This window comes from Rana temporaria, chromosome 3 (assembly GCF_905171775.1).
Source record: "Rana temporaria chromosome 3, aRanTem1.1, whole genome shotgun sequence".
NCBI classification, from domain to species: domain Eukaryota; kingdom Metazoa; phylum Chordata; class Amphibia; order Anura; family Ranidae; genus Rana; species Rana temporaria.
This window is the reverse complement of record NC_053491.1, coordinates 197,551,560-197,576,920: the sequence shown is the minus strand read 5'-3', so window position 1 is coordinate 197,576,920 and position 25,361 is coordinate 197,551,560. Positions and strand designations below refer to the sequence as shown.

The 25,361-nt window shown below is 39.1% G+C and overlaps 1 protein-coding gene across 2 annotated transcripts in view; it reads right to left on the bottom strand.

Moving 5' to 3' along the window:
- Positions 1–424: 424 nt before the first annotated feature.
- HMGA2 (high mobility group AT-hook 2) overlaps positions 425–25,361 on the bottom strand; it is a 149,154-nt gene continuing 124,217 nt past the window's right edge. The window contains exons 5-6 of one of the 2 annotated variants that reach the window (XM_040344092.1): positions 25,012–25,049; positions 425–4,461 (exon numbers count right to left, since the gene is read on the bottom strand). In XM_040344092.1, coding sequence (XP_040200026.1) covers positions 25,032–25,049 — 18 coding nt within the window. In that variant the 3' untranslated portion in view covers positions 425–4,461; positions 25,012–25,031. The remainder of the gene's footprint in view (positions 4,462–25,011; positions 25,050–25,361) is intronic. The other variant, XM_040344091.1, reaches the window with a different exon arrangement.

Below are 25,361 nucleotides of genomic sequence, written 5' to 3'. Positions count from 1 at the left end.
AGATTAATTTTATATCGGATGATTCAGTGACTGACAGTACTGCCCATGTACAACCAGCCTTGATCTTACGAAAAAAATTATCAAAAAATTACAATGTTATATGTTTTATATTGGACAAAATGTAACAAGGTTTTGCTCAGGAATCTTCTGCATCATATTAAATGCATCTATATGGCACTATAAGCTTTTATATAACAAGGTCCTTAACACTATATAGATGTAAGCCTTTTCTCACAAATGTTCTGCAAACATTAAATTCCAAATTGACTACAGTTTTGAAAAAAGCAGGGATGAAGCATTGCAGATGCGGTCATATGGAAAAATGTTGACACTAAAAAGGAGTCAATAACTAGTGAATAGAATTTATCAAGTTTTTCCTTTTTCCCAAGCCCTTTTGTACCATTACAAAGTATGCCACTTTAAATTCTGTCACATGCAATACAGCTTTATTTGTGTCCATGTTTACCAAACCAGGCACTTATAAGCACCCCCAAGGAACTCTCTCTCTGGCCCAGTTATTAATACAATGTTAAGAACTTGTAAATACTGGCTAAACAGAGAATAAAATTCTACTTGAGAACTCAAAATACATCTTAATGCAACTCAATATAAAAGAAAATCACATTTGTGTAAAATACATGAAAATACAATTCAATCCACTACATTAAACACATACTTATGATTGCATTATGCAAAAGCAAAGCTTGCATCTTCCCGCCTACAAAGCTTCAAGTTTCTTTGAAGGTTTTTGTTAGAAGGCATTGAGGTCCATGCTTATGAGTGCTATGAAATTACATTGTTCTCAACTCATAGTAACTGAAAAGTAGTAGGAATTCTACAGGGTGAAGCAACATTTTTATTTTGCTGGAGGCCCCCCTCTGAAGAGCTCACCCACCCTAATTTTAACCATCAAGGTGGTGAAACCTAGTATTGCAGTGCAACCAGTGACATTAAATGAGGCTTATTTTCAAAAGTCAGACTAAAGTGGAATTTGTTTGCCAGCAGTGCAGTTGCATTGCATTGTGAACAGTAAATAAAAAGGAGGCCCAACAGTGATCTCCATGGGCAAGGTGTGTGTTTTTTTTTTGCCCTATTTTAGACCTCCAGTGGGTCTCAGTCAATCAACGTAGCACAATTAAAGCTATGTGACATAATGAAACCCTGCACTGTTGCAGAAATTTCTCCAGCAGGGATAACATTTTATTTAGTCTGGGTTCCATTGCAATAAACACAGACCTATATGTGTATTTACTTCGTATGAAGTCCTACAGAAATACAATGGTGAGGGAAAAATTGCAGTCCTAAAAGTATGAATATTTTAATAGTATCTGATGTCTGGAGGTACTGTTGTTTTTGTAAATGAGTCCATTCTCTTTTAACAATACAAATCTGAGGTAAATATATGGACAGTAATATTTCAACAAAAGGCTTAACATTTGTATTGTGTAAAATCAGAAATATTCTCCTTAAAAACCTTAAAAAGAATTCAGTACAAAAATATATTCAAGTTAACAGTTCAATATACAGAGATCCAAATACGAAGTTGAAAGGAACAAAATGTTATTGCTAAACAAAGATTTTTTGCATAACTGTATTAAGGTGTTTAGGTAGACAAACTGATAAAAAGGGATAACTAACTGTACTATTAACATTTTCTGTAATGTATAGCAGAGTATAGCAGCATTAAGTCTTTAGGCTGTAGGGATCTGTAAAATTCAGAGGTAGTCATGAGAAGTGAAGGGTATAAATGTTGCTTGCCAAGCATCGGCATGTGATAGGCACATCCTTTTTAATACATGACCCTGAAAGTTAAACCATACATTTTTACATTGGACTAAATTATGAAAATACATAACTTACTAAATTGTTGTATGGGGTTTCCTTTTGTCATCTTGGATGTTTGTCAAAAAAGAAAGAATCTTTACTAAAAATGATGCACGCATTTGCAGTACTTTTGGTTAAAGACGATTCAGTTTGCATTTTAAATTTTTTTCCAGAAGGTTAACAAAGACATGTTATTCACTTAAGGGGTTTCATGCTATAAAACCTGTGAGGCATAATACTCCCCCCTTGGTTCTTTCTGAGGCTTCTTTTACTGTTGCACAGAGATTCAATAAACTAGGTAGAAACCTCACCTTCTGAATTATTAATTTCATGGAGTAATTCAGAGGGTTAAATTTGAATATTTCACAGCCAAAAGATATTAAATTACATTCCACCAGTGGACCAAGACACTGGAGGTTGAAATCTCATTTAAAGGGGAACTAAACCCCCAATTAAACAGTTTCCCAAAACAGTTATATCTAAGGCATGCCTTGAATGATAACTGTTGTAGTTACTAGTGTACTTATGTCAGCTCTCAAATGGCTGGTATCATAGCTGATCATGAGTGCAGCACCATAGCAGCAAGGGCTAGGACAGCAGCTTCCATGGCTGTAAGGGAACGTAGAGTTTAGTTCTGCTTTAAGTGATCATTACAACAAGATTTAAGACTTATTTAACCAAACATTAATGGTCAACATATAAAATAAGTAAAGCTTCTGCTGTGTTATTAGCTTTGCTGAGGTCCAGATCTTGGTAGAATTGCAGATTTACTAAGCAATTTTACCTGTATATTGTAGTCTATTATTCAAGCATTTTCAACCATAAACAAAAAATAACAACATCTCCCAATTTGTTCCTACAGAATTCTGCTTAATCTATAACAACGGGACAAACGAGTCTCCTTTTAGTAGGGCAAATTCAAAAGATCTTTTTTTTCTTAACCAATAGGCTTTCAAATGTTATGTGTTTGGAAACATTCAATTAGTGTTACAGGAAGACCAATCCTTATATCACCAGTCAGAGCCATAAAAAGATAGCATAAGACTTTTTGGTCTATTTATAAATGTTTTCACCTAAAATTCACAGCTTTATCATCCTTTTAATTAGAAAAAAAATGTTTGAATCCTGGGCGGAAAACATTGATAAATAAACCTGGTTGTGTTGCCCTCACCCACCCTGCCTTCCAAGATAAGTAAATTCATCAGCATAGCTTATTCTCAATTTTCTGATTCGTACTGCTTATCGGAGACCTACTTGATGAACCAGAAATAAACATGTAAATGCATTGTCTTTTTAAAAGACAAATTAATAGTCCCTCTACCTTATCTGCAGAACGCTACACCCATAATGCTTGGCAAGGTGAGGGATTTTGTATAGCTAATTGTAATGTGATGGATATTAGTAAAGGTGGTTAAATTGTAAAAAAGAAAAAAAAACAATCTCGCGCCAATATACTAAAACAAAGATAGTAAGTTGGATACTTATAACACGATTTTCAGATAGTAAATAGGATACTTATAACAACATTTTCAAGGTCATACTTGGCAACAAGTGTCAACAGTTGTGTGGAGTGCTGAAATTTGCACTTTGGTTTCCATTATAGTGATGTATTATGAAGAACATGTATATTAAAAATCAGAGAATCCTGAACTCTAAAAATTCTAAATATGAGCAATCATTGTATTTTGTGGCCATTAAATAACCCTAATATTGGAATTTATAAGATATAAACACTCAAATATATTTAGAAAAATATCTGTGCCCATTCCCTTCAAAAATTGATACCTCGCAAGCATTAAAGCGCCTTTAGTATTAAAATGACAAAACCTTTATGAGGTTCAAGCCCAACAACAAAAGTATATGACTGCTCAAGGATCCTTTTTTTGCCCATTTCTTTTTAATGAAAAATGGCCATTAGGGTAAATTATAATTTTTCAGCTTGTACTGAATATGTAATGACGTTTTTTTTGTCATAAACCATATGGTAGGACCATTTTGTTTAGAAACACAGGTTTTACGCATGTTGCTTCCTTACAGAAACATATGAAGCTACTAAGCAAAAAGTAAAGATCTACAAGAAGCTTTGGGGGAAAAAAATCCCTCATCTTTGGTGTTCTAAGGGAGTTTTGTCAAGTTTGGGTTTTAGCTGGTGTGAAATACTCATCTTTGCACACCAAGCTTTGCCCATTTCAATGCCCATTTTGTCCTTATGTGTATGCAGTGCAGTGAGTGACAATGACTAAAACCTGATTCAAGAATGTTTGACCCACACATCTTTTCTCAACAGCGTTATTAATTAGTAAGTTAAAGATAAAAACAGCATTTATCTGTATCCCCTGTCTTACAGCAGTATTTTAGAACTAAACCTGGGACAGTGAAAAGGATTAGAAATAAAGTAATGAAGACGTTTTTGGAGAGGTTGAATCATTTTTGAATTCTGCCTAATAGGCAACAAGTGGAGAGATGGGGGTAGTACAAATTAAGTGGTCAAAGCAGCGTCTTTTTATTTCCAAGATCCAGAAAAGTTGAAGGGACTGAATCTGAATCTAAGAAAAACTGCTGTCTGAGGTAGAAATTCATGTTGGCGGTTGTCTAGTCCTCTTCAGATTCGTGTGAGGAGGCCTCTTCAGTTTCTTTCTAAAATTTACAAAAGACAAGATCAAGGTTAATTATTGATATGTGTTATAAAGTACAGAACCACTATTGTTTAAAAAAAAACATCTTTATAAATTATAAGTATATGGTTAATCACTGATATCATCTGTATTTTAATTTCTTTACCACAGATTTTGCATGCGGCACCTTTTTAGATCAGTAGATATCCTGACAACTATGATTAGTGTTTGGACTTAAATTCGCTGCAGAATTTTAAAAAGATGCAACTTTTGAACTTGTGAACGTTGATGGGACAATATATTTCAGATTTCAATCAGATCTACTAACTGAGAACAGTGTTTTTCTTTACAGATATGTTTTAAATGAGGAATGGACGGTCAATGAGATCTGTCCATAATCTTTAGACTATAGCCCTACTAAATTAACCACTTGCTTACTGGGCACATAAACCCCCTTCGTGCCCAGGCGAAATTTCAGCTTCCGGCACTGCGTCGCTTTAACTGACATTTGCGTGGTCGTGCGACATGGCTCCCAAACAAAATTGACGTCCTTTTTTCCCCACAAATAGAGCTTTATTTTGGTGGTATTTGATCACCTCTGCGGTTTTTATTTTTTGCGCTATAAACAAAAAAAGAGCGACAATTTAAAAAATATATATATATTTTTTACTTGTTGCTATAATAAATATCCCAATTTTTTTTAAAAAAAATATTTTTTTTCTCAGTTAAGGCCGATACGTTTTTTTCGACGTATTTTTGTAAAAAAAAAAAAAATCGCAAAAGTTATAGTGCCTACAAAATGGGGGATAGATTTATGTATTTTTTTTCTTTTACTTGTAATGGCGGCGATTTGCGATTTTTTTGTCAGGGCTGCGATATTGCGGCGGACGTATCGGACACTTTTGACACAATTTTGGGACCATTCACATTTATACAGCGATCAGTGCTATAAAAATGCACTAATTACTGTATAAATGTGACTGGCAGTGAAGGGGTTAACACTGGGGGGTGAGGAAGGGGTTAAATGTATTCCCTCATTGTGTTCTTACTGTGTGGGGGGAGGGGGGTGACTGGGGGAGGTGACCGATGCTGTGTCCCTATGTAAAGGGACACAGATTGGTCTCCTCTCTACCTGACAGCACGTGGAGCTCTGTGTGTAAACACAGAGCTCTACGTCCCTGCTGTCCCTGCTGTCCCTGACGATCGCGTGTGTCTGGCGGACATCACGGGCGCCAGGCACTCGCATCGGCTCCCGAACGATGCACTGGGCACGTTGTTTCCCCGCTGCGCGCCCCCAGCGGCGCGCACAGGGAACAACAACAACAGGACGTCCACCCGGCACTTGAGAGCCGCGCTGTGGACGTCTTTCGACCATAGCGTGGATCTCAAGTGGTTAACTGACTGACTCTCTCCCGCAACATTCTCTGTACATTGCAAGGATTTTAATAAACTTTGTTGCAGCTTACTACCCTTTGTTATTCTGAAGAAATAGCTGTTTGTTCGCCTCTGTCCATCTAAGAAATGGTTGTATAATTATCAATTAGCTGCTGCACTTGCAGGGTTCTAATAAGGAAAGTGGCAGGGTCTGCATTCCTTTAGATGTGATTTTCCTTTGGAAGTATATCACCAAAAATGTTTTTTTTTGCAGGGGATGCCCAAAATCTGACTTGTATCTTAGTGCAGACTCCTGGGAAAATCAGTAAGCCAACGAAACAAGCAGGGAATGACATATCTGGGGGGCCTTCTGTACACCATCTGTGTATGGAATGTCTACAGTTTGCCATATTGCATTGCATTTTATAGAAAATTACAGCCCTGCAGATCAAAAACAAAAAGGTCATTTTTTTTAAAACATTCAACTACAATATGACTTGTGTAGCAATTGAATTTGCTATTTTTTCCCCCCAGGAAAGTGAAGTTACCCTTTAACACATGATATCCACAACAAAGGGAGGGCATGGCTTATCATAGATTGGAGAAGCAGTAAAATAAAATCATTGTGAAACAGGTCCTAGATCCTTCATAATGAAAAATAACAAATCATACGTAGAATCAAAATGTTCAAAATAAAAATAAAATCACTTACAGAAGTTTTAGGTAAAATAACTTGTACTATTTAAATACTGCCACTTTCAATTCCCTCCCATGCGTGCTGCATACAATGAAGCACAAATCAAAATGCAAATATATTTCTTTTGATTTTCCATGCTGTCACGTGACTGCAAAGTCTCTCTGTCTAATGTGCAAGGTGGATAACAGGGTGGAATTCCGTAGAGCAGTGATATCACCCACCTGCATCCACTGCTCTTGGTGTTGTCAGAGAAGAAGACAGTCTCCTCCTACCAACCTCACGCAAAGGGGACATGTATGCAGCACAATGGAGGGCAGCAGCATTTAAAAGGTAGGAGATATAGTTTCTAAACTTCTACCTTCATTTTTGGAAAGCCTTGATGTTACACGATGAGTCCTATGAAACACAGCAATGGAGAACAGGATAGGAAATGCAGGTGCAGATGCATGTAAAAATGTATTAAAAAGGTCTTATAAATGTTCACACATTGGACCATGACTGGTGTATTTACTAAATTATTAAACATTGGATGAATAACAGCAAAATAAACTGAAGGTGGCTCAAACTGGAATTAGTGTTTTTTGCGAACACATCGGTTTCTGAAAAAAACTGCTATGCTATATATTTAAAGCCTTTAATGACTAAGATTGAGGTTTTTATTGTAAAATAAATGGAAAGACAAACTGAAAACTGGTCATACAAGCAACACAACTAAAGTTGATATGCATTTTAATCTTCAAACATCTGTCAACTGTCTAAATGGATACTTGTTCCTAATACCAAACAGGAAACAAACAAGACTGGCATGAAACCCTAATTCTGATGTCAAAACTGAAACTGTAGGTAATATCTTTTATATCTGTGCTTTTGTAATCCATTTGATCCTTCCTTTACATACAGTTGGCTCTAAAACTTAACACCCACTATAGATATTCTGAATAGAAAATGATAAGTGAATGCAAATTACATTCTGAATGAAACGGTGAGTGAATGCAAATTACATTGGTTTGTTAAAATGAACTAATAATGAAATAATATATCTACTACTATACCATGTCCAATTTGTCCAATATACTAAAGTGTTCTGGATTGCCTAACAGGGAGCTAGGCATTGATTATTACCTAGACAGATAGCAATAGAAATATTACAAAGTGTATAAAATCTAATATACTATGTTTAATAGCGTGTTTTGTCCTGAAGCAATTGTACATCTGTATATAGACACATAAAAACATGTACTAATACAACCATTCAGCAGTTCCATTTGCCAGTAAATTCTGAAACATTGAGAAAAAATTATTAAAAAACACTTTAGTTGTACCTTTAAGTATATTCCCTATAATTTAGGGAATATGATAAAATAAGCCAAGCAGGCCCTTTAGTTAGATTCTACATTGTAAAATGGTCAGTGGGTCCTTTACTGGAATGTGAGCCTGCCCATTAAGATACCAGGCTAGCCGTTTAGTTTTTCCTTTTTTAATCATGATGTACACAGTGAGAAACCTAGTAAAAACACATTTACCTAAATAGAACAAAAAATAATCTCCTTCGCCACTAGCTAAACCAGATTATTAAAGTCTTCATACTTTAAATATATTTAATTTTCCACATGGCTTTATTTTGTCTGGGTGGCTAAGTGACAGAATTTATAACCCTCTTCCTTTCCCAGGCTGCTACACTACCCCATTCAATAAAGCACGCCTTCAAGTTTCTCTGCATTACATGAGCAGGCTTTCATTCATTAGTGTTTGAAACACTTCAGCTGTGAAAGAGCTGCTAAACGTTACCACGTGTGACGTTGCTACAGTAGGGCACCCTGGTTAAGGATACAAAACAAAGCTCTGGCCTTTAAAACTTGCCCAAAAACCTTGTGCAATATGTTGAAAAACACTGTCTTTGTTGTGACAGAAAAGAAACCCCTTCAAAGCACGAAACACCATATACTGTGAGGATAAACACGCACAGAAAAGGTTGACAGCTGCATAGATAGGACCACAGCATCAAGCTGTGAAATTTCACACTAGCTGGTACTAATGTCAGCCTGTACTAATGTGGGAAATATAACGAGGATGAAAAGAAGCCCTTTCTGGGACAAAATATCCTACAAAAATTCCAGCTTAGGTCACATTCATTAACTGGCTAGCAAGGCAAGTACATCTATGCCCAGGTTTAAAAGAGAAATTTAGACACAAGGGTTTTTAATCCCCTTTCTTTTCTTACCCTAACTAAAATTTGAAAGGATAAGTTCACCTTTGGGAACATGTTACATGTTCCACCCATTTTTAGCAGCAGCTCAGTGATCTGAGCCCCCCTGTGTTACAGCAACTTTCTGTGAATGAATCAACTACAAGTACCAACATGCTTCGCGGATGTTGGCTTGTAGTACTCAATGAACTACCACGGTGCTGTTGAGCGCTAAGGTAGTTAATTGATTCTTCCAGTCAGTGTGAAATTGCATGCCTGTACGATGCTTACACTGACAGTCTGCAGGAGTCCTGCATGGCACCAGAAATCTGCTGATCACTGGTGCAATGCTTTCCAGGTTCCTAAAAAGAAAAAAAAATGTAAATGCACATTTTGTTACTCTTGATCATAACACAGGGATATTTGCTGGTATATTTCTTTTCTTTGGATGTTATAAAGTGTGTAATTAATACTATAGAAAAAGTTTGACTCTTGCTGGATTAATTTAACAAAATATAGATTTTACAGTTTTATGTTTGATCACTACTTAATAGGTATAATGCCGCGTACACACGACTGTTTTTCATGACGAGAAAAATGCCATTTTTTAAATTGGTCATTAAAAACGATCGTGTGTAGGCTCCAGAGCATTTTTCTCGACGAGAAAAATGGCCATTAAAAATTTAGAACCTGCTCTATTTTTTCTCTACGTTTTTCACATTGTCGTTTTTCTCGTCGTGAAAAATGGTCGTGTGTAGGCTTGCATGCTCAGAAGCAAGTTATGAGAAGGGAAATTTGCATAAACAAGCCCAAAGGGTGGTTCCATTTGAATGGAACTTCCCCTTTATAGTGCCGTCATATGTGTTGTACGTCACCGTGCTTTGCTGAAGCATTTTTTATCACGAACGTGTGTAAGCAAGGCAGGCTTGAGAGGAATCACGTCGAGAAAAACTTCGTTTTTTTCCATGACATGAAAAACGATCGTGTGTACACAGCATAAGACAGCAGCATAGTCCATGTAATGCAAATATTTCTAAATTGTATAGTGTTATGGCCAGTTACATTTTGCACTGTATTTGATGATGTCAGAGTGCTTGCAACTTTTGGAGCACTGAAAAAGCCATTAGGGGCCAGTAGGATGGCTTGGAGAATTTCTGCAGGAATTTCTTAGAAAAGTAAAAGACCTTTTTTACTGGTGAGAATTTCATCCTTGCAGTGTGGTGGGGGCCCCAATACAGGGTGGATTTTCTTCTTCCCCGGAGTTCAGATTTAAAGATCTTTTAGGAGTGCTTATCAATAGATACAATTCAGCAAGATGTTACTGGCAGGATTATAAGAAAAAAATATCACATTCAGCCACCTAATCCAATGATTGGTAAACTGCAATAGATACAATTTTTGTCCTAGGGTTTAGATATGTGAAAAGTGGGTATTCTTGCTTGAAACCTACTATATAGTTTTACTGAAAAAATATCAAGCAGTCTGTGCTCAGTAAGGACTTGTTTCTAGTGCCAGTACAGTAACTGGCGGTTTTCTGCACTGGTTAAAGACCAGTCACTGCTAGGGCACATAGAAACAATGTGCCCCATCCACACTGCAACACAGATGGGAGGTGAGGTGAGCTGCGGTAAAATGCAAACATGTAGCATTTTACCACAACATACAGGTAAGAATCACATGTCACCACACAGCAGTACACAGCACCACTGTGTGGAGACATCCGTAAAGTGTCACTTTGTTACCCCTAGTAAAAAACTGACAGCTGCCTGCACTCTAGGAAGTTTGATCCAGTCTTTAAAGGTTTGATTTACCGAACCTCATGCAGACTGCCATTAGCTTTGTTCCTTAATGTTATATATGCCACATTGCTTACTATGAAATGATCCACATTTTAGATCTTGAAAAAGAAGAGTTCTGAAAAAATGGGAGAGAATCTGTAACCAGGAGACATACATACACACCTCATTAAAATCTAGCTATGTTGGAAGGCCAAGTTGCAGCTTCCAGGTCAAGGTATTTAACCATTGGAAAGGGACTTCAGCAAAGTAACATAAAAGGGCCTTTCAAAGTGGAAGTGCACAGTGATGTTTTTATGAGTACCAGGCATGAGGGCTGCTGAAAACTGAACAGCTTGCACAGTCACTTCCACAACCAATTCACAAAGAAAATGAACACTGCAGAAATGCAAGGAACATTCTTTAGGTGGGGGTATTGTGAGTCTGCGAGAAGCAGGGATAGGTAGCGTTCTCTGAGAACCCTTTGTGCTCTGGCATTTTCTGTGTTCAACAAGACCTATTCAGCATCATCAATTATGTACTATTACTTACTGCTAAATATTAAAGATAATACTTCTGATTTATTTTTCATAATGTTATTTGATGTGCTTGCTTTCAGCTCTGCTGCAATGTCACATATTTTTTTTCTGCAACCCAGAACATAACAAGGTAATAATTTATTTAAAAATAAATAATGTTATTACTGAATTAGCTTAAAAGGAAACTATCAGATTCACATTATGCACATTATAAAGATCTATATACTACTGAGGTCACCCCCCCGCCCCTTCCCCAAACTTGTGAGGGACAAATGTCTGGTTGTTATATGTTACTAAACCTCTTACAACACTGCTTTTTATGCTACTTTAACAAGCAATCCTTACAGAACAGGCTGACAGATGGCCAGGCTGGTTGTCGGACTTGGTAGTCTCTCTCCAGGGTCAAGTTAATCTCTGTTCCATAGAATGCTATGGGGAAAGCCTGGGAGACAGGACAAAGCATTCAGTACAATGGTGTCTAAAAAAAAAAAAAAAAAAAAAAAAAAGTAGTCTCCTCTGCCAGTGCAGTACCATCATTGCACTGTAGAATAAAACATTATTTCTGCTTTGTAATTACTTTTGTCATAGCCATTAGTCAGCTTGTAAGGTATTCATATGCTGCTTACATTTTCACATAATAAACATGACATGTCTAGCTTTGCAATGGTGTTGCTACCAAATCAGTGATGTCTAGTACTAAAAACATGTGGATAAGGCGTTTTTTCTTTTTCAGTGAGTGGTTCACCACCCAGTGGGAGAGGATTTCAAAATAAATAGCAAAAGACCTGCTGGGAACAGCAGCAGACCAAGACATGGACATGAATTTAGTAAAAACAAGAAACCAAAACACAAGGAATGTTTCCACCTTTGAGACATATGGACTATCTTGTGGATGGGGGTCTCAGAATAAGGAAAGGGATGGTCGGCACTCAGCATGACATCCAAAATAATATTCTAATATTCCTTTATTAAATACATGTACAGAGCTGTAAAACAGCCCGCGCGTTTCAGACATTACCAGAATGAGTGCTCCCGTCTCATAACTTGCTTCTGAGCATGCATGTTTTTTTCCCTCGTTAAAGCCTACACACAGTAATTTTTCACGACGTGAAAAACGACAACGTGAAAACAACGCGAAAATTTACAGCATGTTCTAAATTTTTAATGCCCATTTTTCACATCATGAAAAATGCTCTGGAGCCCACACACGATCGTTTTTAATGACATAAAAATGTAATTTTCCACGTCATGAAAAACGGTTGTGTGTACACGGCAATACAGATAACAGAGGAACAAGATAGCAGAGAGAAATCACACACAGAGCTTTAGATAGACACAAGTACACAGTATAGAAGGAGATGCTTTGTTCAGATTTCATGTCTGAGGTTTACAAGCACTTTTAGGCTCGGTTTACATATGTCAGGGGCATGGTTTCATTGTGATTTTTAAATGGAATCCTGTGCAATTTCGTTTACTAGTTCAGGTGCGAAAATGACACTTGAAATCGCACCTGAACTGGACTGAAAATCAAAAGATCTAAGGACTCTTTTTAAAAATTCACTGTGGCCGGCCCGCACATACAGTCATGGTCAAAAATATTGGCACCCCTGCATTGCTGTCAGATAATGTATCGACCAGAAAATGGGTTTGTTTAGGCATTCTCATGTTTATTTGTTTTGTTTGTATTGGTATGACGCAAAAAAAGTGGAAAAACAAAAAGCCAAATCTGACACATTCCACACAAAACTCCACAAAATGGACTGAACAAGAATATTGTCACCCTCAAGTTAATATCTGGTAGCACACCCCTTGGAAAAAATAACTGAAATCATTCACTTTCTGTAACCATCAATGAGTTTCTTACACCTCTCTACTGTAATTTAGGACCACTCTTTTTTTTTTCGCCAACTGCTCCAGGTCTCTCAGATTGGAAAGATTCCTTTTCCCAACTACTGTTTTTACACTTCTCCACAGCTGCTCTATGGAACTTAGATCTGGACTCATTGCTGGTCAGTTCAGTACTGTCTTAAACCATTTCTGGGTGCTTTTTGACGTGTACTTTGGGTCATTGTCCTTCTGTAAGACCCATGACTTCTGATAGAGACCCAACTTTTTGACACTGGGCCCAACATTGCACACCGGAATTCTTTTGTAGTCTTCAGATTTCATAATGCCATGCACACAGTCAAGACATCCAGTGCCTTAAGCAGCAAAGCAACCCCAAAACATCAGTGAACCCCAATCATTTTCTTTAACCACTTGCCGACCAGCCGCCGCAGTTTTATGGCGGCAGTTTGGCTCTGCTGGCCGAGATCACGTAGCTATACGCCATCTCGCGTGCCCTGGCGCGCGTGCTCGGCGGGCGCGATCACCGCCAGGCACCCGCGATCACTCGTTACAGAGCGAGAACCGGGAGCTGTGTGTGTAACCACACAGCTCCCAGTCCTGTCAGGGGGAGAAATGCCTGATTGTCTGTTCATACAATGTATGAACAGTGATCAGTCATTTCCCAAAGTCAGTCCACCCCCCTTCAGTTAGAACACACCCAGGGAACATACTTAACCCCTTCCTCGCCCCCTAGTGATAACCCCTTACCTGCCAGTGGCATTTTTTTAGTAATCAATGCATTTTTATAGCACTGATCGCTATAAAAATGCCAATGGTCCCAAAAATGTGTCAAAAGTGTCCGAAGTGTCCGCCATAATGTCTCAGTACCGATAAAAATCGTTGATCGCCGCCATTACTAGTAAAAAAAAAATATTAATAAAAATGCCATAAAACTATCACCTATTTTGTAAACGCTATAACTTTTGCGCAAACCAATCAATAAACGCTTATTGCGATTTTCTTTACGAAAAATATGTAGAAGAATACGTATCGGCCTAAACTGAGGAATTTTTTTTTTATATATATTTTTGGGGGACATTTTTTACAGCAAAAAGTAAAAAATATTGATTTCTTTCAAAAATGTCGCTCTATTTTTGTTTATAGCGCAAAAACTAAAAAACGCAGAGGTGATCAAATACCACCAAAAGAAAGCTCTATGTGTGGGAAAAAAAAGGACGCCAATTTTTTTAGGGAGCCACGTCGCACGACCGCACAATTGTCAGTTAAAGCGATGCAGTGCCGAATCGCAAAAAGTGGCCTGGTCTTTGACCAGAAATATGGTCCGGGGCTGAAGTGGTTAAAGGCCTCATTTCTTTTTCTGAAAACAGTAGAATAATGGGCTTTACCAAAAAGCTGTAACATTGTTTTGTCTGTCCACATTCTTCCAATAAGATTTTGGTTTTCTCAGGAAAGTTTTGGCAACATTTTTGATACATTTTTCTCTTTCGTCCATGTCCAGGGAGAATAGCTTATGTGCCATGGGCTGTAAACTTCTTGACAATGTTGCGCACAGTGGACACAGAGACAAAAATATCTTTGAAGATGGACTTGTAGTTACAAGTCCATCTCCTTGAAATAGTCAATGCTTTTTAACAACGTTTGCTCTCAAATCCAGACACACAACAGATAGATTAAGTAAAATTTTCAACATTTTAAACGGTGTGATTTCTATATTGTCAGCACCTGTTAATTGGTGCAGGTGATTTTAATTACAAATTACAGGAGAATTGGAAACCTGGATTGCATTTATTTCTTACAATTTTGAGAAGGTGCAAATAATTTTCTCCAGTGCATTCTCCACTTTGTCACTTTTTGTGTCATACCAAAAAAAAACATGAGAATGCCTAAACATTTGTATCGCAACAATTTTCTGGGTGAAGTGGTGCATTATCTGACAGAAATGCAGGGGTGCCAGTATTTTTGCCCATGACTGTATGCGAACCGCTCCATAGAAAGCCGGTTCGGTTCACATGTTATGCGAATCAAATGTGGTTCAAAACGCATCCAATTTGCATATACTGTATGTGAACTGAGCCTAAATCTCGTTTTTTCTCCCGAAAATAAGTGCCCCTTGTCCTATGTAATGCCCCGAAAATGAATACCAACACCAGTTTCAATAATTTACCTTTTTTTTAACAGGGTGATTATATTCGTCCTAATTGCCTCTTAAATAGTTAAATGGTTCAGCTAATCCTTCCTTATAACCGTGCTCCTCCATGCCTCTTATCAGATTGGTTGCTCTTCTCTGCACCTTCTCCAGTTCTCTGATATCCTTTTTGTGAATTGGCACATTATTTCCTAATAAGAAAAGGCAGATTTTTTGGACAACTTTATCCTTTTATGAATCTATGCTATCTATTGCTTAAATATCTTCCTAGCTATAGAAGCCCAATTAACTGGTTTGTAGTTACTTGGTAAAGAATTTGATCCCTTTTTAAAGCGGGGGTTCACCCTAAAAAAAATTCTAACATTACATCCAGCATACAAACAACATTTACAGTATGCAGGTCTTTTTTTGTTCCGCCTTACATACCGTTATATTGTGATTTTTCCCCCCGGCTTCCGGGTTCTGACTCCCGCGGGACTGGGCGTTGCTATCCCTGGGTTAGATGATTGACGTGTTGTGAAAAAGTTCCCATGTCGCACAAGGCGCCTCACCAGTTTTCCGTAAATAGCCGAGCTGCGAGTCGGCGCTATACGGCACCTGCGCAGTCAGCTCTACACGGAGGGCGCGGGCGTCGTATAGCGCCGACTCGCAGCTCGGCTATTTACGGAAAACTGGTGACGCGCCTTGTGCGACATGGGAACTTTTTCACAACACGTCAATCACCTAACCCAGGTATAGGAAGGCCCAGTCCCGCTGGAATCAGAACCCGGAAGCTGGGGAGAAAATCACACTATATTGGTATGTACGGCGAAAAAAAAAAAAAAAAGACCTGCATAATGTAAATGTCGTTCGTATGCTGGATGTAATGTTTTAAGGTGAACCCCCGCTTTAAATATAGGGGCCACCAATCGCCCTACATCAATCCAGTGGTACCACACCAATCTCTAAAAATGAGAAACAATGGCTTTGAAATAACAGGGCTCAAATCTTTGAGGACACGTCAGCCATCTGGTCCAGGTACTTTATTCACCTTTACTTTGTGTACATTTTTCTGGACCATATCAATTTTGAGCCTATGTGGATCATTTCAATTCTATCCCTATTATGAGGATCCACATTTTTCCTTTGTATACACAGAGATGAAGAAGATATTTACTAAATTTCCCTTCTCTTTGTCTCTAGTTGTCAACTCTAAATTATCCTGTAATGGACCTAAATGCTCAGACCTGTCTTTTTTTCCCCTATGAATATATAAAAATAAAATATATTTTTTTTACATAATTGTAGATGCTGTGTGTATAATTTTTACCCAGTATGGCTCGTTACATCAGGCTGTCATGTCCCAGTCGGTGTGGAGCTCTAGGTAAACATGTCTTACCGAGACGGCTTCACGCATGCGCCCCCCGGGAATATATTTTTCAGGGTGTTTGCATTCCTATTTCTGTATACTTCCGCAGTGCCCCCCCCCTCTTTCCTCATTGACTCACTGGCTGTAATTGACAATGAGGAGAGAGACACCTGGGGACATGCGACGTGCACATCACTGGATCGAGAGGTGGCTCAAGTGTATTAGGGGGGCTTTGGTGGGAGCAGCACACAGAAGCTGATATTAGAAACGTATGTCATTCGTCTCAAGTCTTAAATCTTGTAATCAGTCAGCCTATTGAAATAAAGAAAAGTAGTCTGTTTAGTATCTGTCACGGTTATTACCGTACCAAGCAGACAGCGAGGCGTGGTCGTGCCCCAAGTGGCTCTGGGTGGTATTGAACCTGGGACCTCTCTGTTGCTGCTTCAGTTCTTTACCTCTGAGCCACTCCTCAGTTTGGTATTCTGCTTGCTTTCCAGCTAAGGTGGTTCTGAATGATGTGCTGATCTCCTTGCAATACCTGTCTCTCCTGGTCCAGCTGAGGCAGGTTACCCAATTAACTAGGGTATAAAACACTGCCTCACTCTGAGGGAGTTGTCAGTTCATTGTGATTGTCCTGTCATTGCCAAAGGTTCCTGTATTCCTGTGCTTTGTTTCAGCTACAAGACTGACTCTGGCTTCTGACCCTGGCTATGTTCATTGTGTACTCTGAATGCTGGAATCCCTGACCACTGCTTAACTTTGACCATCCTTTGGCAAATCCCTGTCAAGCCCCCGCGCACAGACTCACAGCCCAGGTAGCTTCTTACTTCGTTACTGTGGGCTGTGTGTATTTGTAAGGGTGAGCATACAACACTGCAATATGGACTCCAGCCAAGGTAAGCCCTTACAGTATCATTGTAATCATCATACTGAACACAGACCAGAGAAAGCAATGGAGAGTTGTCTGCGGAGATCAAATAGAAAATTATAGCCCAGCATGTTTGGAGGTAAAGGTTTTACGATCATCTACAACAGTGGCGGTGGTGCTCAAAATTTTTGGGGGGGCGCAAACAAACAAAAAAAACAAAACAATTGCAGCCTCACTGTGCCCATCAAACGCAGCTACTGTGCCCATCAAATGCAGCCACTGTGCCATCAATTGTCGCCACTGTGCCATCAATTATCGCCACTGTGCCATCAATTGTCACCACTGTGCCCATCAATTGTCACGACTGTGCCATGCCAAACGCAGCCACTGTGCCATCAAACGCAGCCACTGTGCCATCAATTGTCGCCACTGTGCCCATTATTTGTCACCACTGTGCCATGTCATCAAACGCAGCCACTGTGCCATCAATTGTCACCACTGTGCCATCGATTGTCGCCACTGTGTCCATCAATTGTCACCACTGTGCCATGCCAAACGTAGCCACTGTGCCATCAAACGCAGCCACTGTGCCATACCATCAAACGCAGCCACTGTGCCAATCAATTGTCGCCACTGTGCCAATCAATTGTCGCCACTGTGCCAATCAATTGTCGCCACTGTGCCCATCAATTGTCGCCACTGTGCCCAATAATTTTTGCCACTGTGCCCTGTAAAATGCTGCCAGTGTGCCCTGTAAAATGCCCCTCCCCCACCCGGCACTTACCTTTCTGGGGTCAGCCATCCTGTTTCCACCGTCCCTTGTTGTCTTCTCCCGCCCTCGATGACGCTTCAGCCAATCGGTTTACCGGTAACCAGAACCGGTGAACCTGATTGGCTGAGACGCCTGTCAGTGTTAACCAGGGAACGCACCCCCCGTGGATAACTATTTGGAAGCCGATTACAGCCAGAGCTGGCTCTGATAGGCACTTCCAAAGCCAACCAGCTGCCGTTATTCAGATGGCCGGCGCTCACCAGGGGACTGGCCATCTGAATAGTGGGTGGCAGCGACAATACATAGATTCATGCAATGCATAAATCTATGTATTGTATTTAGTGGCGGTGCAGGAGCGAGAGGGGGCGGCGCTCCTGCGCCCTCTATAAACGCACCGCCACTGATCTACAAGCAACTTGTAAAGGCTTTACGATCATCTAAAAGCAACTTGATGTTCCAGAAACTACAGTTGCAAATATTATGTTTAAGGTCTTTGTTAGTGTAGCCAACTTCCCTAGATGTGTCAACAAGAGGACCATTGACTCCAGGTTGAACAGAAGTAAAGTGTATATGGTAAACAAAAAGCCAAGGACAACTTCTAAAAAGATACAAGCTAAACTCCACAATCAAAGTAAATCAGTGTCTGATCTAACCTACATAACAAGTGTCTGATCACACACACTTAAAAAATCCATTTTCAATTTGCAAAAAACATAGTGACAAACCACAGTACTTCTGGGAGAATGTTCTTGGACAGATGAGACAAAGCTAGATCTTTTTGATCACATCAGCTTTATGCTCACATACAAAATAAATGAATCTTTTAAACAAAAAACACAGCACCTGTTGGAAAAGATGGCTTGGTTATGTTATGGATATGCCTTGAATCTTTGAAGGGCACAATAAAATCTCAAAATTATCAAATAATTTAGGATATACTTATACTGCTTAGTATCAGGAAGCTCACTCCCATAAGTCCTTCAACAAGATAATGATGAAATACACATACCTAAATGCACCCAAAAAAATATTTCTAAACCCAAAACCAAATGGTCATCCATCAGCCCTGATCTGAATCCCATCAAACATCTAGAGTTAAAGCATGCAGTCGGGAGAAAATACCCTTCAAATTCAAAGAAAATCTTTTCAAAACCTGTGAAAAAATAGCTAAGTCAAAGAGGTTGAAGCCTAATTTTACTATAGGGAATTTGTTGAAAGAAAAAAAAAAAGAAAAATGTGGTTCAAATAAGATTAATTTACATGAACTAGAAAATTAACTAAACTGTCAATGGAAGTGTGAAACACCAACCCGTATTGTCATAAACAGCATCAACTTCAAAATAATTTCACACTAGCACATGGAAAATACATCAATAGGATATTCTTAAGGAAATAGATGGAAAAAAAGGAAGATTCCTGTTAATGGGTTTAAGATATACATTATTCTCCATGAACTTCCATGTAGTCTGCATGTTTACATAATTTATCACTATTTCCTTACACTGTTCAGATTAGGAAGTCCTTATGAGCTCATGTCCTTGTTAGTTTTGAGTCTGAACTCTTCTCCTTTAAAGGGAAACTCATTTAAAACAAAAGAACTGTGGTGCTGACTGAACATGGCTTATGAAGTTTACAATTTGTGTCCAACATCCTTTTAGTAACAACTAGGGATATCAGGCAAGATTTCCCAAACAGTAACTAGATGAAAAAACTATTTTGCTTTAATTTCAAGCAAATCTGATAAATACCAGCCCAGTTAAATCAAACAAAGGAGTGTATATGGGATTTTCTTAACTTGTTTAGAAATAAGAGTTTACCTCATAAAGCGACAGATGTACAGAACGACCTGTCAATCTGATTAGATGTAGGAAGGGCAGTTCCTCCACTAGCCCCGATTTTATGTAGCATTGAAGCCATGGCACAAGTGTAAAGAGTGGGGCTTAGCAGGATGAAGGTGGGTTTGTACAAGTTAAAGGGATTTGTCTGCAATGAAGGTATGCATCAGAAAACGCAACCATTTTGCTATCTGTCCTTAGAGTTAACCTCCCTGGCGGTAAACCCGAGCGTGACTCGGGGTTGATTTTTTATGCTAGGATCGGTAACCCCGAGTCACGCTCGGGGTGGACGTGCAGAGTGTGCAGCGGCGCGGCTTACCTTCTCGCTGGATCCACAGGCAAGTTACTCACCTTGTCCCTGGATCCAGCGATGCCACCCCACTGTGTGAGCGAGCGGGTCCTCCTCGCTCGATTCACAGTCTCCGTGTGCCGCCGATCTCCGTTCCCTGCGACGTTACGACGCACGGGAGCGGAGAACGGCGCCAAATTCAAAAAAGTAAACAAACACTTTACATACAGTATACTGTAATCTTATAGATTACAGTACTGTATGTAAAAAATACACACCCCCCTTGTCCCTAGTGGTCTGCCCACTGTCCTGCATGTTCTTTTATAAAAATAAAAAATGTCATTTCTGCCTATAAACTGTAGATTGTCCAAAAGTGTCCCTTTATGTCAAAAATGGTTTTAGATCAGCTAGAAAACAGCGATAATAAATTATAATCACTTGCAGAAATGTGCGATAGCGATTTGTGGGGAAATTCGTCATAAAAAAAAAAAAATTATGACAGCGACAATTCTGCAACTGAGCAAATTTCAGTGATTTTGAGTTGATTACATTATTGAATAATTTTTATTTTAATTATATTATTACTTGCTATAATTATTTATAATTATTTATTATATTATAATTTAAAATTTTGTTTTTAAAAAAATGTCATACCCGGGATGCCTATTAGATTCTTGTTTGGTCAGATTTAAGTGAGTTATTCCTAAAAATTACAGGCCTACAGTATAAAACACCAAATTTCCTTGCAAATTATTGTACCGCTTTCAGCATGTTTTTTCAGACAGAATCATACCGCCAGGGAGGTTAAGCCCTTCTATATACTACTCTTATGCAATATTTAAAGAAGATAAAAACTCTAAGTGGATGGTGCTAAAGCACTGGCGTTGTCATCCTATAACAGGAACTGTTTGACAAGCACCTTTATTGTAGGATTTCCAAGTACTATAATAAAAGCTGCAGATATAAATAGATTGAAAATGACTTGAAATTACATTACTAAATTCTGATGGAAAGTACCTCTGTGGTTGACAGAAAACCAGGTACAAAAGAGACTAGAGAAACTTAATGTGAACAACTTGCCAGGTCCAGATGTCTTACACCCACGAGTCCCTGGGGAACATAGCCCAGTTACAGCCAAGCCACTATTTCTCACTTTTTAAAATACATTTTACTGCCTGGAGTAGTACCAACTGATTGGCTTGGAACATATGTAGTACTAATTAACAAAAGGACTGAGATATATGTCATGAAGCTACAAATCAGTCATCCTAACATCAATAGTATGTAAGGCATTTAAGGGTATTGTAAGGAACTTGATTCAAATTTTTCTCCTCAGCCCAATCTGTTATTATTCATTAAGGAAGGAAGAAATTGAATGGTATAAGTACAGTGGACAGAGCATGAACATGAACATTTCAAGTATAAAATAAGGTGTGTTGGAGTAGATGAAATTGTATGTATGTGTCCAGGAAATTGGTCTCATGAACGGGTCCAGAGAGTAGTGATAAATTACTCATTCTCTGCATTGTCTAAAGTTGTAAGTGGTGTGCCCCAGAGTTCTCTCTCGGGGTCAATGCTATTTAATTTGTTTAACAAAGATAAAGAGCATGGGTCTCCAAACTGCGGCCCAAAGGGCCAGATGTGGCCCTTTGCTAGCCTTTATTCGGCCCTTTGGGGCACAATTTCTCTCACTGATATGAGGCACTATTCAACCCACTGGCACCAACAATGGGGCACTATATCTTCCACTGATACCAATGATGGGATACTATTCCTCCTACTAATAGGGGGAATACTCCTCCTCCTATTGACCACCAACCCCGAGGGCATATTTATGCTCACTGACATTTTCTGCCCCTGCTGGCCACAACCTGGCCCTCCTAAAGTCTAAAGGACAATTAAAGGGGCCCTTTGTTTGAAAATTTTGGAGATCCCTGATATAGAGGTTGGAAATAAAAGCTCAATTTCAGTGTTTGCTGTTGATATGCAATTATGAAGGGAAATACATTTGGCAAATGATGTGGCATCATTGCAAGAAAACTTTGATAAAATAGGGGGTTGGGCAGCAACATGGTAGATAACAGTCAATATTGAGAAATGTAAAGTTATGCACTTTGATGCCAAAAATACTAATGCAAAATGCACATTAAGAGTGAATTCCCTGGGAGAATCAGTGATGAGAAATAATCTGGGGGTGCTTGTAAATCACAGACTTAGCAATATTATGCAATGCCAAGCCCCAGCTAACGAAGTTAGCAAAATACTCTCATGCAATAAAAATTGCATATTTATTAAGGGAAAAATGAATAATTCTACCCCTTTACAAAAAAACAATCGTCAGGAAAGACATTGTTGAATTACAAAAAGGTTCAACAAAAGACAACAAAATTAATAATGGAGGGTGACTCCAGTAACTGTTATAAACGGTTTACTCTAAGGTCCTTGAAGAGGACACATGATCGTGATTTGATTTGAGGCTAGAAGAAAGGTGGTTTAACTTCCAAAAGGGTTCTTTACTGTAAGGCCTCGTACACACAGACGGACTGTCCGCTGAAAAAGGTCCGCCGGACCGTTTTCAGCGGACATGTCCGCCCGGAGATTTCTGTCTGATGGTTGTACACACCATCAGACAGAAATCTGCGCGTACACGATACGCGGTGACGTGGCCGCGCCGTCGCCATGACGATTACGCGGCGACGTGCGCGGCCCTGGAAGGTCAATGCTTCCACGCATGCCTCGAATCACTTCGACGCATGCGAGGGATGGTGGCCGAGCGGACATGTACGGTGAGTCTGTACAGACGACCGAACATGTCTGACGGACAGTCTTCCAGCGGACATGTTTCTTAGCATGCTAAGAAATTTTTGTCCGCTGGAAAACGGTCGGCTGGACAAATGTCCGCCGGAAACCTGTCCGGTCGGCCGTACACACGACCGAACACTCCAAAGACATGTTGGTAGGTTAATTAGATCCTGTCTAAATTGGCCCTAGTATGTGTATGTATAAATGTAAGTTAGGGACCTTCGATTGTAAGCTCCTGATGTGAATGTACAATGAATATGTAAAATGCTGCATAAAATGACAGCGCTATATAAGTACCTGAAATAATTAAAAATTAATGTGTATTATTATATTTTTTTGTATAGTTACCTTTTTAAAAAAAGGCTGCTCACTTGAAGTGCAATGTCATTTTCTCTGCACTGGGCAGTCTTTAACGATGCAGGATGATGCATCATTATACTAGGAGTGCAGAGTGCCATAATGACTCTTCCCCACAGTGTGGGCCAGTTATGCCCTACACCAACAGTATGTAATCAGTCTTCTGAATAATATAACCCTGAATTTAATTCAGTCCCAAACACTAAGGGCAGTTTAGGAGAAGAGGTGAATTTTGTGTTTCTAAAGTTGCTGCAAGACTTTTTAAAGAAAAAAAAACTTTGGACAGAGCCATTTGGGCTATTTGTGGACACCGGTTGTGGTCTTCAACTTTTCACATATGTTTTATAAACAATTGTATGAATTAACTTTTGATTGTACTTTATATTTATGTAATTCGTGATTTTTTTAAATGATTTTTTGTAAACACAGAATAAATATATTTATATATTTTGTAGTGCACAGGTATATTCAGTCACAGACTAGTTTTTACATGGTTTTGTGCACTTTTTTGGATTTATATTTTGAGTAAGATGATACTCAGATGCTTTGCAAGCTGGTAAAAACAAACCAAAGTGATGAAATCCTTGCATCACGTGGGGGCAGGTTCCGCATTTTTATCCATCCGTTTGCGGATGAAAACGGGACATACATTGGTCCCTATGTGATTGTGGGTGTCAGCAGATGAACATCCGCTGACACCCGTAATCACCCGCCTCCGCAAAGATCCGATTTTGCGGACGGAAGAAAATCCTATTTTTTCTTCCGTCTGCGGATCGGATGAACACGGACACACGGTTCGTGTTCATCCGATCCCCCCCATAGGGGAAAGCGAAGAAAAGACAGGGCGCGGGGACCGCCCTGTCAGCCGACGGCTCAGCTGGGATTTTATGGAGCGATCCCCGCTGAGCTGACGGACACACGGAGGCGGATCATTACTGATCCGCTCCTTGTGAAAGGGCCCTTAGGGTGTACAGGTAGGTCATAAGGGCATGAAGTGGGTAAAAATACAAAAAGATTTACAGAATTTACACATCATATAAATGTAATCAGACAGCATCAGTGTTTGTAAAATCCCCAGCTACATAGCTAACATCTTGTCAGATACACATACGTACTTTATTTGATACATTGTTTAATTTGTTTTATTATTTTAGGCTTACAAATGCACCAAAAATTGTTAAATTGTATACTTGATTTTTTTTTTTTTACATTATTTTACTAGTGCCACTGTATCTGACAGCTAAACTGGTAATTATATGGCTGCAGATGAACACCAGCAGCCAAAAGATCTGTGTTAAAACCTACAGGCTGAAGGATTTATTTTTTGTCAAGGGAGCCTTCAGTCTTCATGTGATCACTATATCAGAGCTCACATAGTGAGCACCCCAGGTGTCACTGACAGCTGTATTGAGAACACAGAAAAAAGTTGCTGGTGATTAAAAGGGGAGAGTGTACATTAACATATCCTTGGCACAGGTAATCTTGCCAGGAAATGTTAACATACATCCAAATGGTCTGTGTTCATAATGCAGGCAACTTTATAAGGAGATTGCTACACTGGATCTTAACTGAGCAGAATAGCCAATGCCAGTAATACAGCTACTGTATCTGCTCATCTTAAAAACTCTTTGTACAACTGCTTACACTTTTTGCTGACAAATCGGGATATCATCTCATTTATATCTGCTCTCATTGACAAAGCATAACTTGAAAAAAATATTTTAAATTGTTGCTTACCTTTTTACTTGCTTAAATGTCTACCTAGCCTTCCACTTCTATGTAATGATAAGGTAGGATAAAGGGAGCAAAAGAGTATTACGGTACAGCAAGAAAATTCACAATTTATTCAACTCATATAATAAATTTAGACACAGAACAAGAAATGCACTCACAATATGCTGGAGGACACAGGCAGCATTAATCACAGTCCACTATAAGCACCACCGAGACACCTGACATATGGTTCAATTCTGTGCAAATTGTCTGCTGGCATACAGAGCTTTGCACCCAGCTGGTATCTGTGCTTCACGGAAAGTGTTGTCCATTCTCCTCCACCGGATAGTTTTTGCCTATCTCGGAGGTATTCT